Raw genomic sequence first — 23,268 nt, 5'->3', positions numbered from 1 at the left:
GTCACCACTTGCCATCCACATCACCACTTCTCTGTCTCATTTCATGTCACCTCTGAAAACAATTCTTCTCTTTTTGCCAGTCTTCCCTCCACCTCTGTTACTTAACTCCATGGCCACAGTTAACCTCATACCCCTTGCTGCAGCCTCGTTTAACACAGAGCTCGATTCCTCAGCTTGGCTGAGCTTTGCTTGAAGCACAGAGGAGAAAGCCTGGAGGCTGGAAGGGCAAAATTGATCTCCAGCAATAGCAACTTAGACCTGGTTGGGAGATCTGGGAGCTCATTTTACCACACCTGGATCACTGGCATTCACAGACACTGTCTCAGGGTAGGGAGTGAGGTGATACCCCACCAGTTCTGGGGTCACCGTAGGTGTCCACTTAAAGTAGTTTTTCCTGCTTAGAGAAGACAGACTTGAGGTTGGAGAGTATTAATGTGCTTCAGTGCCATCCTCCTGGTTAGCTTGCTCCTGAGTGAAGTTCAGTAGAGCCCAAAAGTCCAGAGTGTGAGGTATATTACCTCTACCCCCAACACTCTTTGCAATGCTACAAGCACTTGGATATTGAAGAGGAACAGATGGAAGGAAAAATTAAAAGGCGTTAGCGAGGAAATAAGCTGCTTGCATTTGAGATTTGAGCCAACAGACTAAAACTGTATGATACCATAGGAAAACAGTAAAGTTGAAAAGCAATACAGGGAGAAAATTATTCTTGTATTGGTAAGGAGTTTTAAAATAGGAACCTTTCGGATTAGTAATGAGATTTGCAAACTTTCCTTTTTGTATTGTCATTTATTGTCGAAACATGCCCAGTTGATGTGTCTGGAAATGAGTGAAATTAGTCTAGCGGCTGGTGTCATCTCAGTGCGCTTTTTCTGGTGACAACTATGTCACCATCGTACCTCCTCCCCGTCGGCAGTCAGGTCTGCTGCCCCATCAGAAAACACCTAACGTGTATCTTGTTATTTATACAGCATCAAGGATATGCGAAGTTCTACACGCGTCAATTAAAGCTGGTGGAAATTGGCCAACTACAGTTAAAAACTGGTACACAGGACAACCCAAAGAGCACAATTGCTAAACCTCCGTTCTTTTGAAAATGAGGCTAATTAAGAATTAGCCAAACACGCATGAAGTGGAGAGCTAGCAATAGTGAGGCTGCCTGCCCGCCCCGACATGCTGGGGCTTTCTGCAAGAGGTGCCCGTCTGACTGAGGACCACAAACCCAACCCTGCCACCCCAGCAGCCCAGCACCCCAGCCGCTGTGGGGACAAAATTGGAAGAGGCAGTGGAGGTTCAGGGACCATAGAATCATTGAATGTCCTGACTCGGAAGGGACCTGCAAGGATCACAGAGTCCAACTGCTGTCCCAGCACAGGACAACTCAAAATTCACACCATGTGTCTGAGGGTGGGTCCAAATGCTTCTTGAGCATCATCAGGCTTGGTGCCGTGACTGCCTCCCTGGGGAGCCTGTTTCAGTGCTCCACCACCCTCTGCGGGAAGAACCGTTTCCTAATACCCAACCTACACCTCCCCTGGCACGTCTTCCTGCCATTTCCTCGGGTCCTGTCATTGATCACCAGAGAGAAGAGATCAGCGCCTGCCCCTCCTCCTCCCCTTGTGAGGAGGTGGCAGATCCCGATGAGGGCTGCCCTCAGCCTCCTCTTTCTCCAGGCTGAACAAAGCAAGGGACTTCAACTGCTCCTCGTATGGTTTCCCCTCTAAACCCTTCACCAACTCCGCGGCCCTCCTCTGGACACTCTCCAGTAGCTTTATACCCTTAATGTCCTGTGGTGCCCAACACCCAGCACTCGAGGTGAGGCGGCACCAGCGCAGAGCAGAGCGGGCCAATCCCTTCCCTCGCCCGACTGCAACGCACCGCTACAGGCACCCCAGCGCACGGCTGGCCCTCTTGGCTGCCAGGGCACGCCGCCGGACCATGCCCAGACCCGCGGGGGCGCCGGTCCTGCGCCCGGCCACCATCTTAGGGCGGGGCAATGGTGCCACCACGTCACGCCGCGAGGCGGTCCCGCCGCCGGCGCGGGGCAGACGTGGCCGCTACCCACAATGCCCGGCGGGAGGTGGTCGCCGGGGCCTCCGCTCCGCTCCTGTGAGGCAGGTAAGCTCCAGCCCTTCCGCGCCGTGCCGCTGCCGGGCCTTGCCGGGGGGAGGGAGGGCGAGGAGCGGGCCGGTGCCGGGAAGGCGCTGCCGCAGGGCCCGTCTCGGTTGCCGCCTGCCTTCCCCTTTCAGCGCCGGGCCCGGGGCGGCGGCGGGGGCTGCCGGGGCACTGGTGTGGGTGCGGTTTTGGTCCCGCGAAGCGAAACGACTTGTCACCAGTTTCTCCGCGATCCGGGCCGCCGCCGTGGCCGGGACCGCCGCGGGCGGGGGTGGCGGCGCGGCCGCTGGAGCCGCAGGGCCGCCCGCGTTGACTCTTCGGCTGGAGGGGGGGGAAAGGAGGGGTGGCGGCCCTGCCCCGCCACCGGCCGCCACCGGCTGTCCCCGGAGGTTCGCTCCGGGCCACAGGCGCGGGGTGCCGCGGGCATCAGGGAGCGGGGGCCGCCGGCGGCAGCTCGGGCCTCTCCCCCGGTGGCGCTTCCTGGCAGGAGCCTGCTGTAGCAGGGACGGTCACCCTCCTGGCTGCCCTGCCGGCGTCAGCGCTTTCCTATAGTTTTGCAGCCTACAGCAGTGCGACCTCCTCTAAGTCCGGGCCCGCGTTACCTCTTCCTGCTCTGGCTGCCCTTGCAAACAGCGCAAATGATCGTGCCGAAGCCGCCATGTGAGTAGGTGGTAGGTGAAAGGGTCAAGTTCCCAAACCTTGGGATGCAGCGTGTGCAGTTCCCTTAGTGTTTCAGATTCTCGATTCTGTTTCCAAGGTCTCTTGTTCCTCTCCTTTATGGGGAGGATTATATGTGCTACTGGTTTAGGATTATTTCCTTGTCTGACCATACCGGGTGATGTCAAAGTGGCTTTATATGCTGTGCCCTTCTGTAGTACTTGAGTTTGTAACACAGATTTCTGAAGCATGCTGTAGGGTGGAAAAATTAAGCCTCCTGCCTGCATAATGCACCTGTCACAACCCTTAGAAGTGGGGACAATAAGTTGTCCAACACTTATTATGTGCACTTGAAATAAGCACAGAAGGTGTGTTTTCATTCTGCATCAAGTGGGTGTGCAGCATGCACCCCATTTGCTGATTTTATATTTTGTGGAAGGTTATCACGAGAGGCGGACATCCTGGCAAGGAATGCCTTGATTAAGTTGGTGCTGAAGGCTCACAGGTGTTGGAGGGCAGCCTTGCCATTACGCTCGGTCTACTTAGAATCTTTCAAGTTTTGTGAAGCTTGACTGTTTTTAAGGAATTGAAGTATCCTGAGCAAACCATATTCACAGGTTGCTTTCAAACACTTGTAAAAAAGGTTGTGAGAAGATGTCAGGTAGGTATAAAACAATTACTGTCAGAGCACAAGTTGCAAGACCAATTCGTTACAAAAGACTCGAACGTATACCATTTTCTAGGACTTTTCTAGATGCTGCCTCAGGATCAAGTAATATTGTAACAAAAATTAACAAGATGATAATTAAATCTGTCTTCAAGAAAAAAAAGTACAGTAAACTTGGCTCTGGTTTCCATCATCTGAGATTTCCTGCTCATGGGAGGGGCTGAAACTGAAGCCACATGTGATAATTCCTATTTGTGAAAGTAGTGGAGGTTAACATGTGTATGGTAAATTGGACAGCTTCAGGGAGGGTAGAATAACAGAGGAATGACCGTTTCAGGTGACTCTTGTCTATGGCCAGCTTTCCTTATGTTCTTCTTTTCCATGAGTTCTCCCAGCCATCACTCGCAGGGAGTGCTCTGTAGTGTTGGCGTAAGGGGAAATCAATAAAGATGGGCCCAAAGTACATGCACACAGGGAAACGTGAGAATGGCGCAGGCATGGAGTGATGCTTCTGTGGTGTACTCTCCCTGTGGGTTGTTGATTGGGGGTTAGAATCTCTCTGAGCCCAGGGGAGTGTTTTAGTTTAATAACCCTTGTAGTTTTTCTGTGAACTTTTCCAGTTGCATCTTGAATTCACGTAATGTTTTAGCATTGACAACATCCTGTGACAAGGAGTTCCGCTGGCTACCTGCATGTTTTTTTAAAGAAACATCTGCAGTACCCATGAACCTAATGCCTGCTGGTTGGATTTGATTTGCCTCAGTTCTGTCATCGAATGAGATAGCGAACCCAACCCTGTTCATTTCTTTGCGCCTGTAATGGATTTATAGACCGATTGTAATGGAAGTGCAGTCTTTTGTCATCTTTGGGTGTTTGATGGATATAGAGTTTTTGGAGGAAAACCTATGAAATTTGTAATGGTATGGTGAATCGCTTTGTGCAGTTTTGAATAGATGTTTTAAAAAAAGACATTTAAAGGTAGTTCTAAAAACACTTTAATGTTCTTTCTTCAATCTCTGCCTTTATAAGTCTATCAAATTTACCACTTGGCTCCTTCTGTAGAGCCTTATTGTTTTGAGATCTGAGTAAAGTAGCTAATCTTCATTTTGAAGATTTAGTAAACATTTTTTCTATATTAATACATTTTCAAGTAAGGCTGAACTTTCTGTTACAGTGTGTGTATTACTTTTTACATATGTGTGATGTTCTTTTATTAGCTTTGTTTTTAGATAGCTTTCTGATTCCACTCTTCAGAAGCTGAGGAAAAAGTGTATTTTCCCTGGGTGGGTTTTTAAGATGATCGTAGCAAAACCTGGCTGTCTGGTGATCTTAAGACTGTTCATCTAAATGCAATTTTTACTTTGTGTGACTTCATAGTACGTTAAGAGAAATGGCAGGTTTTAATGGAGGCTTGTCTTCTGTTAGAGAGCCTAATTTCTCTAAATGTAAGGAGTCTTGAAGAAAGTAAATGGTTTTGTTCTAGATTTATGCAAATATTTATTTACATATAGAATAGACATAAAAATTGAAAGAATACCTGTAAAGGGGTCTTTATCCTTTGCTTTCTCTGTTGTCTGTGCATACGTGTTGTTGTTAGTGATATTTATATTCTTCGTCTTCAGTTGTAGGGGTAAAGCAACTATTGTTAGATGGACTGTTGAAAATCTTAATGCTTTGGAAATACAGCTGTGGTTGTGTTGTATTAGGTTCCTGAAGTGCTCAGGTTTCTGATCAGAGGAGATGATAGCTTAATTAAACTTAGTGTATGAGGTGAATGGTGGAATTCAGAGTCAAAGGTTGCATTATGCTGAGTTACTCAGGTACTGTGCAGACAGGTAACATATTTTCCCATTTTAAATGCCTGAAGTGATGGGACTTCCTCAACTTCACTTGAACATAAAAACATTTTAATATTTCTGTTATTCTAGTTTTCTTTTTCACTTGAGTACCCCTGGACTGGGGGCTGTTCAGGCCTTTCCAATAAGCGTGCCCTCACAAAAAGAGCTGAAGAGTATTGTTAGCCAGTAAATATATTTGTTAACTTTTTCTGTTTGTTCTTATCTCATCAGGTAGCTCAACATGAACTTTAACCATCAAGATCATTTATAAAGTGAGCAGAACAATATTTTTCCTTCTGAGAGCTGGCTACAGGATTCTGAGTTTCTCCTTCAGTGCTTCACTACCTTTTCCTAAAACAGGACATGGAGCTATATTCCTTTCTTCACGTTAGGTGCTAATGAAGTTATTTGCTTCATCAGAGGAAATGCAGATCCATGAAATTACATTTTGTGCAAGTAAGTTAATGAGGGGAACATTAAACTTTGCTATCGTGTCATTGCTCTTACATTTATATTGATATAGCTCCTGGAAGTCCCTTTCAGGATTGAGTTGCAAGTGGTAGAGGTGGTTATTGTCGGAGAACCATTACAATTTAAAGCTCCTCTGCAATTTTGTCATGCTCTTGAGCTGCTGCCATGGTAATATGGTTAGCAGCATAGTTAAGAAAATGGGTGCCCTGTGCATTCCATGTGAATTGTCCTGCTGGGAGCACGTGCATGAACTCACATAGAAATAGGGAAAAGTTTCTAGAACTGTGGGTTTAATTTCTAGAATGTTTCACTCCAGCAAGCTAATATAGAGCAAGTCCTAAAGTTGTTTTGTGTCCAGCTGATCAAAGCACTTCGTACAATAGGGAATTCTGTAGTGAAGTGCTGAAATAACAAGCGTACCTGATAAAAGCCCAGAGGTATTCAGCAGACTACAGGCAACAGTGGCTTCCGCTGTTGGTGAAAGTCTGATATGCTGTACAAGTCAAATATGAGGGTATTAATTTGGAATTTGTTTAGCTTTGTTTTTTGCTTTGATGCGTCTCGAAGCAGGTTGAAGTTTGACTGCTGACGAAGCTGAATTTCTTAAACTGAAAGTTGCAACACATTTTCAGTGTTTTCATTATTACATGCCTCTTTCTGAAGAGTAGTTGTGGTTTAACCACAGCTGGCAACTAAATCCCACACAGCTGCTTGCTCACTCCCTCCCATGCTGGGTTGGGGGAAGAGAATTAGAAGGGTAAAAGGGAGAAACTGGTGGGATGAGGTAAAGACAGTTTAATAAGTAAAGCAAAAGCCACACACACAAGTAAAACAAAACAAGGAATTCATTCACTCCCTCCCAGCAGCAGGCAGGTGCTCAGCCATCTCCAGGAAAGCAGGGCTCCATTATGCATAACGATTACTTGGGAAGACAAACGCCATCACTTTGAACATCTCCCCCTTCCTCCTTCTTCCCCCAGCTTTATATGCTGAGCATGACATTGTATGGTATGGAACATCCCTTGGGTCACTTGGTGTCAGCTGTCCTGGCTGTGTCCCCTCCCAGTTGCTTGTGCACCTCCAGCCTCCTTGCTAGTGGGGTAGTATGAGAAGCTGAAAAGTCCTTGACTTAGTGTGAGCACTGCTCAGCAACAATTAAAACATCAGTGTGTTACCAACGTTATTCTCATCTGAAATCCAAACCACAGCAGTATACCAGCTACTAGGAAGAAAATTATCCCAGCCAAAACCAGCACAGGAGTAAATAACCTTGAAAAACCTGAATATTGATTATTATTCAGTAAGTATCCTTGTGTGTATATATAACCTTTGGATGGTGGGAAAGAGAGGAGGTGAGAGTTCAGGGAAAAAATAACTATTTCCTGTCTTTTGGGAAGAAGCAGTGCTATTTTGAGAAAATTTTGATTCCTAACTTTTCATAATACACTCCTTCAGTTGCTAAGGCTTGTAAAGCACCGTTAATGTCATAGTTTGAAAGGTGCTGTAAACATGTCAGTATTGCACATAAAAGCATATTTCAGCTGTATTCATAAATCTGTTTTCTTTTGCAGTTTGTGACTGTATGGAACTTCAGTAGCATCATCTGAGGGAGGCAAAAATCTATTTTTTTCATAACCTCTTAAGTGATAGGTGTAGTGTATGGTAGGAGTCTGGCAGAGAGCAGTGTTGAGAGTTGAGGAATTGTTTGGTTTTGGCTTCATGTAAGTTCTAGCAGTTCGCCCACTTGTAAGAGGACAGATTTGTGTACTGATACTTAGCAGAAAAGTAATCTTTCTTTTAATGCTTGTCTTGCTAAATTTTTGGATGTTTTGATTTCACGTAAGGTTTGAAGAAGTTGAAGGGTTTTAAAATTGTCTTCAGTCTTAAAAGACTATTTGTAGGCCTTGCATTTATACTGTTAAATGCCTGTTGAAAATTTTCTCCTTCTGATCAAGAAATGTTTAAATACACAACTCTTTTTCTCTTTTAAGTGACTATATTCAACAAAGCTTTAATTATTATGCTTTGAAAATTAAATGCTGTAAAATCTGTAGGCTTTGCAAGCAGTATTTCAACCTGCTCAGTATTTATGTAGTACTGATAGACACATTTTGCAGATTTAAAGAAAATGGAGATCTAGGGAAGAAAAAAGACATTTCATGTTTAAGAAATTCGGCTGTGAGTTGGGAGAGCTGGATTTCATTCCTTGCTGTCCTGATCCTTGATTTCCTATTAGATAGTGCGTAAGTTGTGTAAGTCTCTGTTTTGGTACTTAAGCATGCACTCAGTAACACAGTTTCATGAAAGCACATTAATATTATTGCCTGATCACAACCTGGATCACTTTTCCATCTGGCATATCTTTACAGTACATGTTTTTCCTCTCCAGCTATTGTTCTTGTTTGTTCTAGACTATAGTTGTTGTCTCACTAAGGAAGAACACTCACAGCTTGAAGGGTACAAGTGCTACGGTAGTACTAAGGCTAGGTAGTAGTGTTTAAATGTCCACAGGTATCTCTAGGTGAGGATTTATGGCAGTCCAGGTAAAAATATTTGAAAATGTGACATTGATGTCAGACGTGTTGCTGCTTTGTGGTTCGCTTAGACTAATAGGTCCTGTTCAGTTAGGACTCTTAATTTGAGCTATAGTTGAAAATCTTCCCTGTGCCTCATTTTAAGCCTGCTCCCAGGGTACAGCTTGGGAAGTTTGATTAATCACAGTTGACTCTGTTGCTTTTGCTTTTACCTTAATTCTGATTCCTCCTGATTTGTGTTTCATTGTAGGTTGTCGTTAACTCTGTTGGCAATGTCTATGATTTTATCTGCCTCTGTGGTCCGTGTGAGGGATGGACTCCCACTGTCTGCGTCTACTGATTATGACCAGAGCACAGGAATGCAAGAATGTAGAAGATATTTTAAAATGCTCTCAAAGAAACTTTCTCAGCTTCCTGATAGATGTACGCTGAAAACTGGGCAGTATAATATAAAGTAAGACTTCTCTTTTACATATTTGTGACATCCTGAGTTGTGTTTGTCTGTAAGTTAAAAAGTTAACAGTTCACGTTAGAAATCATTAAACAAACTCAGATTAATTCTTGCAAGTATTTATGTATCAGAAATTTAAAATTGAGAAACTGTAGGAAGATTTGGAACCTACTCAATCTTTGGTGGAAATTCTAGTTTGAAATAGACAGTAGTTTTCTAAAGGTTAAAGTCCTTGACCTACTAGAAATACTTCTTTAAATTTCAAGGTTGTTTCTTACATGAAAATTACCAGACTTGTTCTTTGTCATTCTAGTTCAACTGGTATTCATTTGTTTTCTCTTCTTAGTCTACATAAACTTTAAGTATCCAAATACTTTCATGTCCCAGTATTTCTGAAATCTTGTGGTTAGGATGTTATGGAATTAGGCCCTTTTATTGTGCTTTCAGGATTTCTGTTGACTTCAGAGGAAACATGCCCTAAAGCCCAAGCATAACTCAGTAATTATTTCACATGGCACACAGGGAGTGAGGGAGTAGGAAGGGTGGGAATGATTTTTCTAGTGTGAAGGCAGTGTGTAGTCAAGTCTTGAATGGTTGAATGGAGCCTACGTATGCTACTACTCCATAACTACTACTAAATTTTTTTGACCTAGTCAATTTGATAGTGTACCCTCATGACAAAAATGATTAAGTAATAATTCAGAAGATCCTCTTTTTTCAGCATGCAGCGTGAAACTTGGATTATTGTGAAATAATTATTTGAATCTACTGTTTACTCAGAATTTTGCTTTACATGTGACCTTTCTCCATAGTATTGGTAACTAGGTGCACCTGTGTGTAGTTGGTAATTCAGCTGCATTTTAGATGAGCTAAATTCTGATTCTAATTTAGATATGCAGTTTTAAAGGAAGGAGTAATTTCATCCTAACCCCTAGCAAACATGTAGAAGTTAGTGTGGAAAGTATACCACCTGAATGATCCTAGAAGATGCTCACCCTTCTCTCTCCCATTGGTATACATGAGTTTCCAGCATTTCTCAGGATTAGGCCCAGCATGGTCTAAACTTTTTCTAGTTCATGTGTTTTTTAAAACCTCAGCTGAGTTGGCTTGCAAACTGCTCAGCTTAAAAGAAACTTTTAAGAAGGAAGCATAAGGACGTTTTTTATTACTTTTGTCTTTGGTAAGGTATCCATCAAGATTTTGAAGACATTTGAATGTGTCGTGAAAATGTGAACTCTATTTAATGAACTGCCTAAATGCAATAGAGATATGTATATTGAAAACTATCCCTTTCTAATTTCATATTTGTGCTCTCTGATAATCCTTGCAACTATCTTTGGAGAATGACAAATCCTATATTCTCTGGAACAGTTTTCTTTCCTCATGTATTTTAGAAGACAACTGACCCACCCCCACCCCCTGCCCTCCACCCCCCCACCCCAATCTGAAGATAAGGTTTTGCACTTTCGGGATGCACCAGGTCACACATTCTGCATTTGAGATGCATGAAAAGCTATTATGAGACAAACCTTCTGTATTTCTATATCCTGAAAGCTTTATGTTATTTTCTGTTCCATGTATGTGAGAGTATGTACGTATGTACACACACACACATATATACACACACACATACATATGTATAAAAGAGTTTCTCATATGGTCGTGCAGTGCGGTGTTAACGTTAAACATTGCCTAAAAGTAAATTGTTTTTCTTCTAGCACAGTGTTAGACTTTTCAGTAAACACTAATTCCTTTGCTACCCCAGAGCAGTTTCTGCTTTTCTGATTACAGAATATGAGATCACACTAGCAAAACGGCTAATTACCTGGAGTTAAATTTGAAATTTTGAATTTGTTGTCTCAATTATAGCTTTATAAGTTCTCTGGGAGTGAGCTATATGATGTTGTGCACTGAAAATTATCCAAGTGTCCTGGCTTTCTGCTTCCTGGATGAGCTTCAGAAAGAGTTTATCACTACCTACAATATGATGAAGACAAATACTGCTGTCAGACCGTACTGTTTTATAGAGTTTGGTAAGGATCGGGCTTTTTTTCCCCTTCATTCTCACACTAAGAGAAATGAGTATTTAAATAGATGTGCAACTTAATGCACACAAAACAAAAATGTCCAAGGCAGTTTATAGCTGTATTTCAGGTAGATAAAGAAATACTTCTGTGGGCATTAAATTAGGCTACTAGTTTTATTCAAACTTGTTTATAATCTTTCTGCTCATTCCAGTAGGTTTTGGTTTAAGCCTTGTGTGACCAAATCTGAAGTTCATCTTCTCCTAGTTAATAATACTAGGAGTTGTTTTACTTCATACCTGTTGGAATACTTAACCTGTAAAGGCATTGAGCTTCATAAATTTCTCAAGTCAAAGATTGCCATGTCATATTTGCTCTTAGCTGTGTGGTAATTTTTGTTCAGTACATGTAAGGGAGAGATTTTTATTTTTCTTGTGATATAGTGAAGCATTTAGTCTGCTGTCATGCAAGCTCCAAATACAACAAATCTCATACATACCAGAAGACAGCTCTTATGGATTCCATTAGTATCTGTTGCTTTAATACTGTATGTTAGGCAGTTATTTAAAATATTCTTATAAAACACATTAGAACAAAAAGAACTGCAGTTTTAGAAATAAGAGGGAAGGTATTCCGGGTGGTTAATTCCTGTCTGTAATTCAGTCAGGCAATTTTTAACAATTTCTGTATAACATTGTTGTCTTCCTTACAAAGATTTCCACGAACGCTTTTTTTTCCCCCAATGCCGTCTTTGTCCTACTAGTTGTTAAAATGTAGTTCTATTACAGTCGTTATTTTTGTATAGTATGGTATTAATTTTCTCTGCCTGAATATTTTGCAAGCACATTTTGTACTCAAGGAAGTCTATACTTGAATGCAGGAGTTAGTTTAGTAAATATTCATACAAAAAATTAACAGAAAAGCTAGAACAACTGCAGTAAATCCATTATATTAGCAATGTATTCTAGCCTCATGCAGTGAAAAGTCATTAGTTTATTCACAGTTAAGTAATTAGATTTCTAGACCTTAAATTTTTTTTACTGCAGAAATAGCCCATGATATGTTAGTCACAAAACAGAAATAGTATTAAAAAATCCAAGATAAATACAAGCATTTCAAACTAGATTTCAGTTTGTGAAGTACATAAAGCTGCATAGTCTTGGATTAACAAAAATTGATGAAAGTCCATAAGGGTATACCTTTTTATTTTAAATTTTACACAGATAATTTCATTCAGAGGACCAAACAGAGATATAACAACACACGTTCTTTGTCAACAAAGATGAATCTTGCTGACATGCAGACAGAAATCAAACTGAGACCACCTTATCAAATTTCCGTGTCAGAACTTGGTTCAGCTAATGGGTTTGCACATTCATCTGTGGCAGAATATAAGGGCACCGGTAAGATATCTGCAGGTAAGTTTCAGACTCTTTTTTTGTATCCTTAAACAAGACAGATACAGGGTGGTAGAATTAATCTCTGATATTTTTTTTTCTTAAAAAAAAGCTTTTTCACCATAATGTTATTAAAACATAAAGCTGCCATGACCTTACATGTATTTTAGCTTAAATGTCTGTTGTGTCCTCTGCTCAAAGTGCGTATCTTCCCAAGGCACTCAGAGAAAGAAATGGGGTCTATTCAGTGGACTGCTTTATTGAAGGGAAAAAAAAAATCTGCATGACCTTTTAAGAGTTACGAAAATTTTTATTTCTGCCCAGTAAGACCCAATGATGATATAAGCTAAGAGCATAGTGTCAGGAGTTAGAGCAGCTGGAGGGAGAAGCGTCACTATAGGAAGTATCTGTGATGGTGAAAACCCAAAGAGCTGTGCTGGCTAAAAGATGTGGTCTCTAAAATAAGTGCCTTGTGTACGCTGTTAATAATAGCAATTTTGTACATACTGGCCACATTCATTTAAGTAGCCATTAATTTAAAAAAAATTCTATTTATTTAATGTAGGAGGCAAATATGGAATTGTGTGGTTGAACTGTGTTGTTTGTGCTATTAAATGAATGCTCTGAATCAGTTTGAGGCCCACATTTAGGTGTTTCCCACCAGGACAGAAAACTTAAAACTCTCCGAGTCCTTGCACTAATATGTGGAGTTCACATGCGAAACTGACATAATCTGATGTCCATCTTCCAAGTCTAGGGAAGCAAAAACATGAACAGAATAAAAGGAAGGTAATATCTTTCCCTTTTTCCCAAAAGTACCGCTCTCTATAAGGCTAGTTATCCTGGGCAGAAATACACGTGCCATTCTGTGTCAGGGTGAAAATTGCTATCGTAAATCTAAACACTTCCTACAGATTTCTCATATGAGATCACCTTAATTTGTGCAGTTTTATATATATATATATATATAAAAATAAATAGGATTTCTTTGCCAGTGTATTATCCTAATTACTTGGCTTGTAAAGATTCCTCTAGGAGATTGAAATGACTGTCTACTGAAGATGAAAAACAAACAAAATTGCTGGGGTACCCTTATTTGTACTGCTGGGGTCCTGATCCTGCGCGAATTCTAGGTGCTATGAGATAATGTAGAAATAGCTTACAAAATTGGTATTTGCGATTTAATAGTATTAGAGATTCTGGAAAATTAATAAAGGAAAAGTGTGAAGGTGTTTAAACTGTTTAGGAGAGTGGAATCTTTTAAGCAGCACTGTACATACCTTTAATCATTTGCTGCTTTTAAAAGTATGTAATGCTGTGATACCGTTCGTTTGCCACTGCGATGTTTACATCATTGTTACCTCTTAATATTCTGGTGTAATCCTGGCTTGTGGAAAAGGTTATAGTGGCAGAAGTGGCAACCGGCTAACTCTGAATATTGTCTGGATCCAAACTTCCTGCATTTGGAAAAAGAAAGGACAATAAGCATGAGAGAATTTGGCCTGTGTCAAAATTGCCTGTGTTTTTAAAGTTGTCCGTGTAGTGGGAGATGAGGTTTTCATCACTTTTCTGAGTAAAAGTGTTGGAAGATCATGTGGCCCTAAATTAAAGTGTGTAAGGACCATTTCCCTTTTTACTGTACAGCAAAATTGAACAATAATTGGCAGATGATATTCCAATTTTTTTTCACCTACCTCTCCATGACTTGTCTTACAGAAGCAGTTCTTTTGTCCTCTTTTCTTTCCATGTCGACTTTCTTCTTTTTTTTCCCCTCTTCCAGTTACTTACAACTTTCTTCCTCTGAAATCCATAGATCTCTTTGTTCAGTTATCTGCTTCCTTCCTTGAATTGCTGTAGAAACTCACCATCAAAGGGCTGTACATTATGAGAGGTTTGCACTTTGGTCCTTCTTCAGCTCTTCAAATTTTAGATGCTAGTGAATAACAGTGTCTTTTTTAGCAAGTCTGCTAATAGTTTTGTAATTCTTTGCATTCATCACTTCTCTCCACCCTTGAAACGAACCTTCTCTGGATGTTTGCTAGCCCACTCAGTTGGCCAGACTTCAAAGTTTCTCCTTTGCTCTAAGGACAAATTCTCACAAAAAGATGTGGTTTGCCTAGTGTAATTTCCTGAATGTGCTGTCCTGTTAAAAAACATGACTTGCTATAAGTGAATTAAGTCTGTTAAATCAGGTTAGCATGCAGAGGTAGGAAGTCAGGTGGATGCAAATCTAGTTTTGTTACACAGAATAGCAGGATTCGATGTGTTAGTTTTGGCTATGCTGATGAAGCGTTGTCTGTTACTTGCTTATACTTGTAATTGGGTATGTATCCAAGGTCTAGTGTCTAGGCCTCTTACGTTGTTAAAGTAACTGAAAATAGCAGCCCGTTTCCGTTAGTGAAAGTTGTGCTGTGTAGTGAGGAAAAGGGGTAATTATTAATGTGTGAAGCAGAAAGTGTGCAGATTATGGATAGAATTTTGCTTCAAAGGCAAATGTAGGTGTTGGCAGGCATTAGAAATAGGATGACAGCATGCTGATGTGTGATGTTTTAGGTATTTATATGGTTAGGATAAATATACCATTTTCTGAGTTACCTTTTGGCTGATGGTGTATTTGATTTTTTTGTTGGTTTTTGTGGTGTTTTTTTTTTTTAACTTTTAAATAAGCATTTAATGTGCAGTTTCTCACATTGTGCAAACGTCCAAATTTTTTATTTAAATTTCAACATTTTAATTCAGAATTTGTGCTTTATTTGACCCTTGGCTTGTGTAGAGAGTTTTTGATATGGCAATTATAATCTCTTAAGAGTTATGGATGTACTGATTCAAGGTCAGCTGTCCTTTACCTTGCCTTCTCTGACACTCCTTCATCCTTGTGGTTTTGCCCTTTTTTTTTTTTTTTTTTTTTTAAATTTAAATGACTCTTGTTGCTTTGATTGTAACACTAAAATTTATTAAGCCCTGGAGAACTTAATGACATCAGTAGCAGTATGCAACGTCCTTTGAAGTTTTTGGGTTTGTTTTCATATTTTAATAAGAGAAGTTACTGTTTTATGGTCCTTCATAGGCTGTCTTGATTTAGCTGACAAGACTCATTTTTCCCCTCATGGTTCTCAAAGAGGTGTTTTAAATACTGTTTTAACACATGATGTTTTAAAGTTACTCTGATACGTGGGGAAAATGAGGTTGTCTGGAGAGCTGTGCATGGAGAGCAGTGAACTAATTTCATCCACCAGTTAATGAAATGCAATGATCTTTGGCTAAAACCAGTCACATACACCGTCAGCTTTTTGACACTCTCTAGATGAGATGGTTTGAAAAAACCCAAATCAACCAGTTATAAGTCACTGAAAAACAATGGTTTGGTAATCAAATACCATATCTATCCTTAACTGAGTGATTGCTGGAGGTGTTCCTTTAATATGCACTATGGTTAGAAAAGCAATAAGCTCTGGAAGTTAAACATGGGTCATGCTTTTGTTTAAAAAATAAAAATACTGATTACACTGTTAAAGTCAGCACAAATGAGTTAATCGAACTAATTTTGTGTTTTATTCTTTATTCATAATAGACAGCCCTGTCTGCTTATCAATGTGAAATAGCTTTTGTCATTTTTTCTTTAGGTTGTGTAACTTCATAAACTGTTTGGAAGGGCTTTTTCCTGGATTTGTGCAATGCAGGCAACCAGGATTGACACCCCTCTCTCTATTAATGTTACAGTTCGTTAACCTCATTGTTCCCATCTTTACACTTCGTTGATTTGAACAGAATGATTTAAGTATGGCTCAGTAATTCTATTGTTTTCCCAGTGTTGCCTAGACTGTTAAGAGTTTTGCATTGTTTTTTCATATTTGCTTTCTGCTATTAATTATGGAAAGAGATGATAATGAGGAACATACACAACAGTAGTGTACTTGTGACCCTAGCTAAGCCAGAAAAAGTGGGTGTGCGTGGAAAGAAAGTGTGTTTGAATTTGAATGTGTTTTGTAAGAGACTTCTAAGCACTATGTGGAAGGTCTGTATAAGGTTGTAATATAGATACTAGCTTAGTTTCAGACCTGTCTTTTTATCTGTGTCTTTGGTAGCACTCACTGGCTGTATTTTTTAAGGTAGAGGTTACTGGCTGTATTTTAAGGTAATAGCTTTGCCTTCTACTGTTCCATTCAGCAAACAAGCTAAATCAGTCTCAATAGCTCTGCTAATGCATTAGTGGTTTTTTTTTTTAAAAAAAAAAAGATTGTTAGAGGAGCTCTGAAGTATGTGACTTACTAGCTGGCTACTAATTGTGGACAAATTTCACTAGCAACTGCATCATTTGCTGTTGATTTTTCTGGCATATTTGAGCAGCTTTCAGTACCATACTGAATAAACTGAATGTGTTAAGTTAAAGACTAAATATAATAAGACAACTACATACATGAATTGAAGGAAAGTATACTTTTTGTCAAAACTTGTGTTGAAATATTTAAAATATTTCTTCTTCACTTTAGAAAAAAGATTGACCTTTTGTGGTTTGCTTCAGTGATCTCTTCTCCAGCTAGAAGCCCCTGAAAAATGAGATTACTATTTTACTAAATTTCTAAAGACATTGCTCTGACCTCTGATATCTTCTTTTGATCTTCTGCTTTACAGCTCCTCATCAGCGTCTGGAACCTGTGACTCTGCCAGGGATTGTCTCATTTGTGCTTAGTTTGTTATGCGGGGCTTTGAATTTAATTCGTGGCTTTCATGCAATAGAAAGTCTTCTCCAGGTATTGTACATGTTTATGAATTTAAGAGTTGTGCATCACAGCAATCATAATATGACCTTAGAAGACACTTGTTGTATGAACTAAGTCTTGCCAGTTTTATTTTCAGAAATATTGTTTGTGAGGTCAGACCTCTGTTTATGAAACCTGTTATTGTTTGTGATCTGTGCATCCTTCTTGAGTGTGATGCATCATTCATTGAGGCTGTGAGTTTCAAAAGCAATAGAGGGTGGGTGGCTGACTCTTTCCCTAGGTGCCTTGGTAGCAGTGAGTATGTGAACATAATGTTCTGTTTTCTAAATTTATGCCAGGATATGAGACGTGTAATTTTGATAGATGTTATTTAAAAACGCTTGAGAGAAATGATGAACAGCTTTGAAAATCTGGCCAAATTTTTTTGAAAGGTCCTCAGAGCAGGGATCTTCTAAACAGGTTTTGTAAAAATTGTTTTTCAGAAACCTTGTTCAGTTTTTGTTTGTTTTTAATAAACCTTCTTAAGTAGAATGCGTATTTCTCTTTGTGTGCTGAAAGGGTCAATGTAAGGGAGACTGACAGGTGATTTCTTCTAAAGGCCTCCCCAAAAACAACACCACCTCCCTCACCAAACAACCTCCCAACAAACATTTGCTCTGCTCTGACCCTCCCTGTGCCTTTCAGTTTCTTTCTATTCCATTTCTTGTGCTAGTTGTATTCTCATCACTACATGAAAATAATAGTGCTTAATTATTTCAAACAATTCAAATCAATGTGCATGTAGAAAGTTCATGTGTGTTACTACAAAAAAACCCCACTTAACATTAAATGGCTCTACTGTTGTGTGATGGAGGTAGAAACTAAAACTCACATGGAAGTTTTCTGAAAGAAAATGAGAATCCTCCTGCTTGGCTAATAGATAATGTTTTTATTCAAACGTATATCTGATATATGTAAAGATTTAATAAAGCAGTGATGTTTGAGGTCTCAGCACTTCCTGAAGACTAATGAATAGATGAACAGGGTTAACAAAAGTGTTCCATGCTAGGTCCTTCTTTTGAGATGTTTTTGTTTTTTAAAGAAAAAACAAGAATGAAATAGTGAACATACTTCTCTACTTTATCCCTAGTAATCTATCCCTAATTAGATTTTTCTGTTATGCACGCTTCTCCGGTTTATAAATAGGAATGAATTTGAAGTACACTGTAGTATGAATAATACTGAACAGAATTCCATCACTTTGTGTAACGTTTCTAGAACTTCTTTTGTTACCTTTCCACAGCTGATTTTTTTCAAAAAGAAATGCTGGTGTTAGATTAACTGATGATAGCGCAGCCAATTCATTTTATTCTGTATGTCATTGCATGTGGGGGTAGTAGATGGCAGTACAGATGGAAGATATTTTTTCATTTCTGACAAATGAGGCACACATAAAATCTATTGAAATTTCTCTTAATTTACTTTGTTATGGAAAAATCTACAAAGTTCAGGGAGAAATAATCCAAAAAGTGATTAATAGAATTTCTGAGAAGTCATTCAAAAGCTTCTCCCTGAATTAGTGTTTCCTTTGTAACAGAGGTTTGCTAACACCCGAATAAAAACACTGATTATAATCTGTAGCTGTGCTCCAGCAAATATGCAGTGGCACTGAGGCAAAGATTTGCATGTGGTTTGGTAGTGTACTGCATTGTGTAGGTATATTTTATGTGCACACATACAAACTTCTCCCTAGTCAACACTGTAGATATGAATGCTTCACACTGAACATACTCTGAGCAGAAACAAATTGTAGTTCCGAATGGACCACCACCTTCTCAAAATGAAATTTGCATTCGAGGAAGAACATTTGCATAAGTACCCATTGTTTTCCTGGGAAAGTTTTTGATTGTCACAGATGTTTGCTGAAAATGCAGTTAGAATAATCACTGAGCATGTAAATTTATTCTGCTTAGCTCCATAGAAACAATAGCAACCTGTCTGAATAAGTTGGAAGGAATATTTTGGGGGTTTGGGTTTTTGGGGTTTATTGGTTGTGTTTTTTATTTTGGATTTTTTTAAAAAACAAATAATGGAAAGATCTGTCACTTCAAGTAAATGTCTCCCTCTTTTCCTTCAAGAAAACTTAATTTTCCAATAATCTCTCTCTGATAAGTTCAGGTGCTTTTGTTTGTTCTCACAGCCATCAACGCAGAGCTGCCTGCATTGTTCTCTGCGTAGAGTTTTACCACACCCTAGTGGCCACTCTGTCTTTTTCTTTTATCTTGTTTCCATTTTGTGAAGCTGGAGGAAGGCACAATTCTACAAAGTTGATATTAAAGGTAGTTACCAGCGTTTATACTTGAATTTTCAAAGGCACCTGGGGAAGGAAAGTGTCCAGTGTTAGAGCTGGACTTCCTTTAAGGCTTTGGAAAATGTCAGCATTAGGTGCCTGTTGTGAATAAACATTTTGGTCAGGTTCCAGATCACAGAGGGTTTTTTTCCAGACATGTAAAATAAGCAATGATTAGTGCTAACTTTTTTGGCTTATCGTGGCATTGGAATTATTATAAATCTCTATGTGAGACTATTTTAACATACAATAATTAGTAACTTTCATACTGTAAATATCTGGTATTTCACTGAAACATTGTAAAGCATGGCTTTTTATTTTATTTTCACAGAATGAAGGCGAAGATTTCAGCTACGTTATTGCATTTTTTCTTGGAACAGCAGCATGTTTGTACCAGGTGTGTTCTTCGGCTTGCATAATTCACTAGAGTTTAGAAACATTACGCAGTCATGCAGAAATGTCATCATGTTTCCTTAAATGTCAAATACTTAAATTGGGTGATTATAAAAATAATTTCTGCTCTGTTTTATTTCATTAATCAAAAACTATCATACAATCGACTGGTACAAAGAGCTTCTGTTTACTGGCATTTTTCTCCAGTTAGTTGATTGAGATTTGGTGTACTTTTCTGTCTGGAGCTTACAATTTATCTCTAAAGTCAAGCAGTGGAGTTTATGTAATTTCCTTAAAGTAGTAGTTTCATAGCTCAAGTAAACTTAACCATTGGAACAAATGCCCTGCTGCTTCTTTCCTTTGGGAGGATTTGAAGTAAATACAGTAATACCTAGGCACGACACCCCAGAATTTTCCTCACTTTGTACGTTATTGTGCATCTCCTTCCTTTTCAAAGCTTTCAGCCACTTTCCACTATGTTTTTCTTTTCCTGTCTGATATTTCACGTTGCATTTCATGTCTGTAGGTCTTCCATTTCTGCATCTGAATTTGACTCCAATATAATTGGTAGCAAGGTATTCTGGTGCCCATTGGCATTTATCATTCAGGGACACTGCTGTTACGTTTAGCTATCTATGCCTAAAACGTCTGTCATGCTCAATTGCTGTTACTATAATTCTTCTGGCTTTTAATCTCTTGCACTTGTGGAGTATGCAGTTTCTACTTGTTTCCATGTGCCAATGTTTAGTATCATGTCAGACCATAAAATAAAATAATGACTCAGGATTTTCCTTTTATATCAGCCTTTCTATCAGTCAGCCTTTTGTCCAGGTTACCTTACCTGTGATCTCCATTCTCCATAACTTACCTCTAGCAAAATGTCACAGTACAACTTCTGTTCTTTACCACTTGTTGTCTTTTAATCAGCTTCTGCCTTAAATAATTCTTCAGATTGGTGTTAATTTTCCATGCCAACAATCTGTTCCATATCAGATAAGGTGGAGCTCCTCCATTCTTTTTTGTGTGACACATACACATTCTTCCTTCCTCTCCCAAATTAGAAACCTTATTCTTTGTAAAGTATGCATGTCTGTGCATGGAGACATAAGGATGTATGCCTTTTCCCCACTGTCTGACTTGAATAGAGCTGTTTTAAAGAAAGGATCCATGCAGCTTGGGATGTAGGCTTTTTCTTGAATATTCAAAATATATCTGTTGAGGCTCTGGTGTCATTCCTGTAATCTGTAATTATCTGAATTCTTATTGCTGAATACTAGTACCAACTAATTGCTCTTTTAGATATGATTTGTAAAACTGTCAGCAGAAGTAGGTTGCATTTGCTCTGCTCAGAATGGCCAAGCAGGTTCAGAGGAATTCCATCTAGATTCTGAAACACGTGGATTACTTATCTCTAGTTTTACTTTGCTCTGGAGGAAGGACATACAAATCTTAGTGATACTGTCAGTACTTGCATCTCTGCAGATATTTAGATATCCAGAAATTGCAGGTAGTTTTGTTAATCTCAGCCACTCTTACAGTGGAAATGCTTGCTTTATAAGAAAGTGGTTGAGTTTCAAATCGAATATGAAGTAACCTCAATAAACTGCATTGTTCGGTTGCAAATGTACAAAGCTTTGGCCCTTTTTTGAGGAACCTGAAAAATGGAAAAAAAATTAAGTAGAGTTTCTCTGACTGAGAAATTGCGGCAAATGTCAAAGAAGAACAGAAACGACACTTAGATAAGCTGATAATGGATACTGTTAAAAAACTTGTGTGAGCATGGTTATATATCCACCAGGAACAGATTTAGAATACAAGTAAGCCCAAGTGATGTTGTTGTCTACCTTGAAGCACAGCAAAACTTTCTTCTGCAGACAGGGGATGGCTAGAATCCAGAGGGGGGCAAACAATGTTTTTGTAGAAGGAAGTTGTTTGAACAATAGTAGAAGTAAAAATAATATCTAGGTAAAAGCTATGTCCTTTTAGAGTTGAAAACTGAGGTGAGAGACCTGAAAAGATTCCCAGCTGCAGTCGGAAGAAGGCAGAGTAGGGAACTGCAGGCAGTCCTGACATCCTATGCGGGAACTGCGCACAACAGCGTGCAGAAACTGCCCCGTAAAACGTGAAGAAGGGCAGTGGGTATTTGTGGACCTCTCTGCGTCTGGCAGTTATTCCTCTGCATTAACCCTAGGAGGACACTGGGTTGGTGTCTGGGGGGTTGCCTTGTGCTGAGTATTCCCGGCTGCAGGGCCCTGGTATCTTCTGTCCTTCCTATTGCTCCGCCTGAAGAAGGCTTAACACTCGCTCTTTCTCCATCTCCATTGCTCAAGTGAAACAGAGTGTATTTTGACCAGAGATTGCCAGGAATGTCCACTTCCCTCTGTCATGAGCAACTCATTATTGCAGGTTGTAATCAATTATTGTGAGAGAATTGTTCTGAAAGAGGGTTTAATGGAACTAAAATGTAACCTTGTATTGGTGTCAGGTACTTTTCATCCTTCTGTGACTACTAAATTGATACTGCTCTTACATATTTGATTTAGACTTTTACTTGTTTTGGGTTTCTAATTTCTCAACAGCCAGGTAGTGTTTCTTCAGTGGAAGTTATTTTCCATGCAGTAATCTGATTTCTCTTTTATCTCCTGACAGTGTTACCTGTTTGTATACTACACAGGCTGGAGGAATGCCAAATCCTTCCTGACTTTTGGGTTAATTTGCCTGTGTAACATGTATCTGTATGAACTGCGCAACCTGTGGCAGCTCTTCTTTCATGTGACTGTGGGAGCATTTTCTACCTTACAAATTCGACTACGACAACCACAGGGAAAGTCCCCTGATTACAATGTCTGACAAGGCCTGGAACGTTTAGAGGCAGTCTTGTTCCAACAGTTATTCACTCTCAGGAATGTAAAGCTGTTCCCCAAAAGAAGCTGTCTGGATGGACTTTTTTTTTTTGTTAAATAAAGCAATGTAATATGCCTGTGGACATTCTTCACTTGATGGTTAAATGGGACACCAGGTTGGGGGAATTTGGCTGGTGGCATAATAAAGCTTCATTCAAAAGTATGTTAATGGAAGGAATGTATAGGGTGTGTGTTCTGCATATCATGCAAGCTCTTCACTTCCAAAATCGGTTTTGCCTTTGTGAGGCAGTAGGGAATAGGCTGAATAAGTAATAATAATAATAATGCTATTGCATATTAGCAAACTAGATTTGGAATATGTAAGATACTAAATTTTGGACTGTGTTGTTTCACATTCAGATATACGTGGATGTTTTCTAAATTAAAATGTAACCTGGAAACTCTGTTTCTGGGGCTCAACTTTATGGCACCGGTGGCCCTCTGTCTAGTGCTATCAATACTTTAACATTTTTTCATTTATTATTTCCTTTTAATTATCCTTTGAAAGTTATATATGTGGACAGGGTATTTTTTTAGTAATTCTTCAAAAAGTTCTGCGACTTACCCCAGGATTTGTGCACGCTTCCTGTGTTTGAACTCTAGAAAGGTTGAAAGGAAATTAATTGGTGAGTAAATGGAGTGACTTGTACCTGTTGGACTATTCTGCTTTTTATATACATTTAGAAATTGATGAATAATTAGCTCAAACCTGAGATAAACAACTGGTGACAGGAAAATAATAAATCAGCCTGATAAGCTTAAACAAGA

General features: G+C 39.5%; 1 protein-coding gene across 2 annotated transcripts; it reads left to right on the top strand.

Annotated features, from left to right (window-relative positions):
- Positions 1–1,993: 1,993 nt before the first annotated feature.
- Positions 1,994–22,581, top strand: SEC22A (SEC22 homolog A, vesicle trafficking protein). Of its 2 annotated transcripts, none has more exons than XM_075093026.1 (8): positions 1,994–2,118; positions 5,509–5,733; positions 8,533–8,736; positions 10,603–10,766; positions 11,981–12,175; positions 16,787–16,905; positions 19,536–19,601; positions 22,247–22,581. In XM_075093026.1, exons 3-8 carry the CDS (start codon positions 8,555–8,557, stop codon positions 22,445–22,447), a joined length of 927 nt encoding a protein of 308 aa, XP_074949127.1. In that variant the 5' UTR covers positions 1,994–2,118; positions 5,509–5,733; positions 8,533–8,554; the 3' UTR covers positions 22,448–22,581. The 2 variants fall into 2 exon arrangements, with proteins under 2 accessions (XP_074949127.1, XP_074949129.1); XM_075093028.1 differs by lacking the exon at positions 1,994–2,118 and adding an exon at positions 2,439–2,775.
- Positions 22,582–23,268: the final 687 nt, after the last annotated feature.

The sequence above is a fragment of the Phalacrocorax aristotelis genome, chromosome 5 (assembly GCF_949628215.1).
Source record: "Phalacrocorax aristotelis chromosome 5, bGulAri2.1, whole genome shotgun sequence".
NCBI classification, from domain to species: domain Eukaryota; kingdom Metazoa; phylum Chordata; class Aves; order Suliformes; family Phalacrocoracidae; genus Phalacrocorax; species Phalacrocorax aristotelis.
This window is presented reverse-complemented; position numbering and strand designations above follow the sequence as displayed.

Coding starts and splice junctions, on each gene's coding strand:
- SEC22A (XM_075093026.1), top strand. CDS start 8,555: ATGTCTATGATTTTATCTGCCTCTGTGGTCCGTGTGAGGGATGGACTC. Junction 8,737..10,602: donor ACTGGGCAGTATAATATAAA/GTAAGACTTCTC, acceptor TCTCAATTATAG/CTTTATAAGTTCTCTGGGAG. Junction 19,602..22,246: donor CAGCAGCATGTTTGTACCAG/GTGTGTTCTTCG, acceptor ATCTCCTGACAG/TGTTACCTGTTTGTATACTA.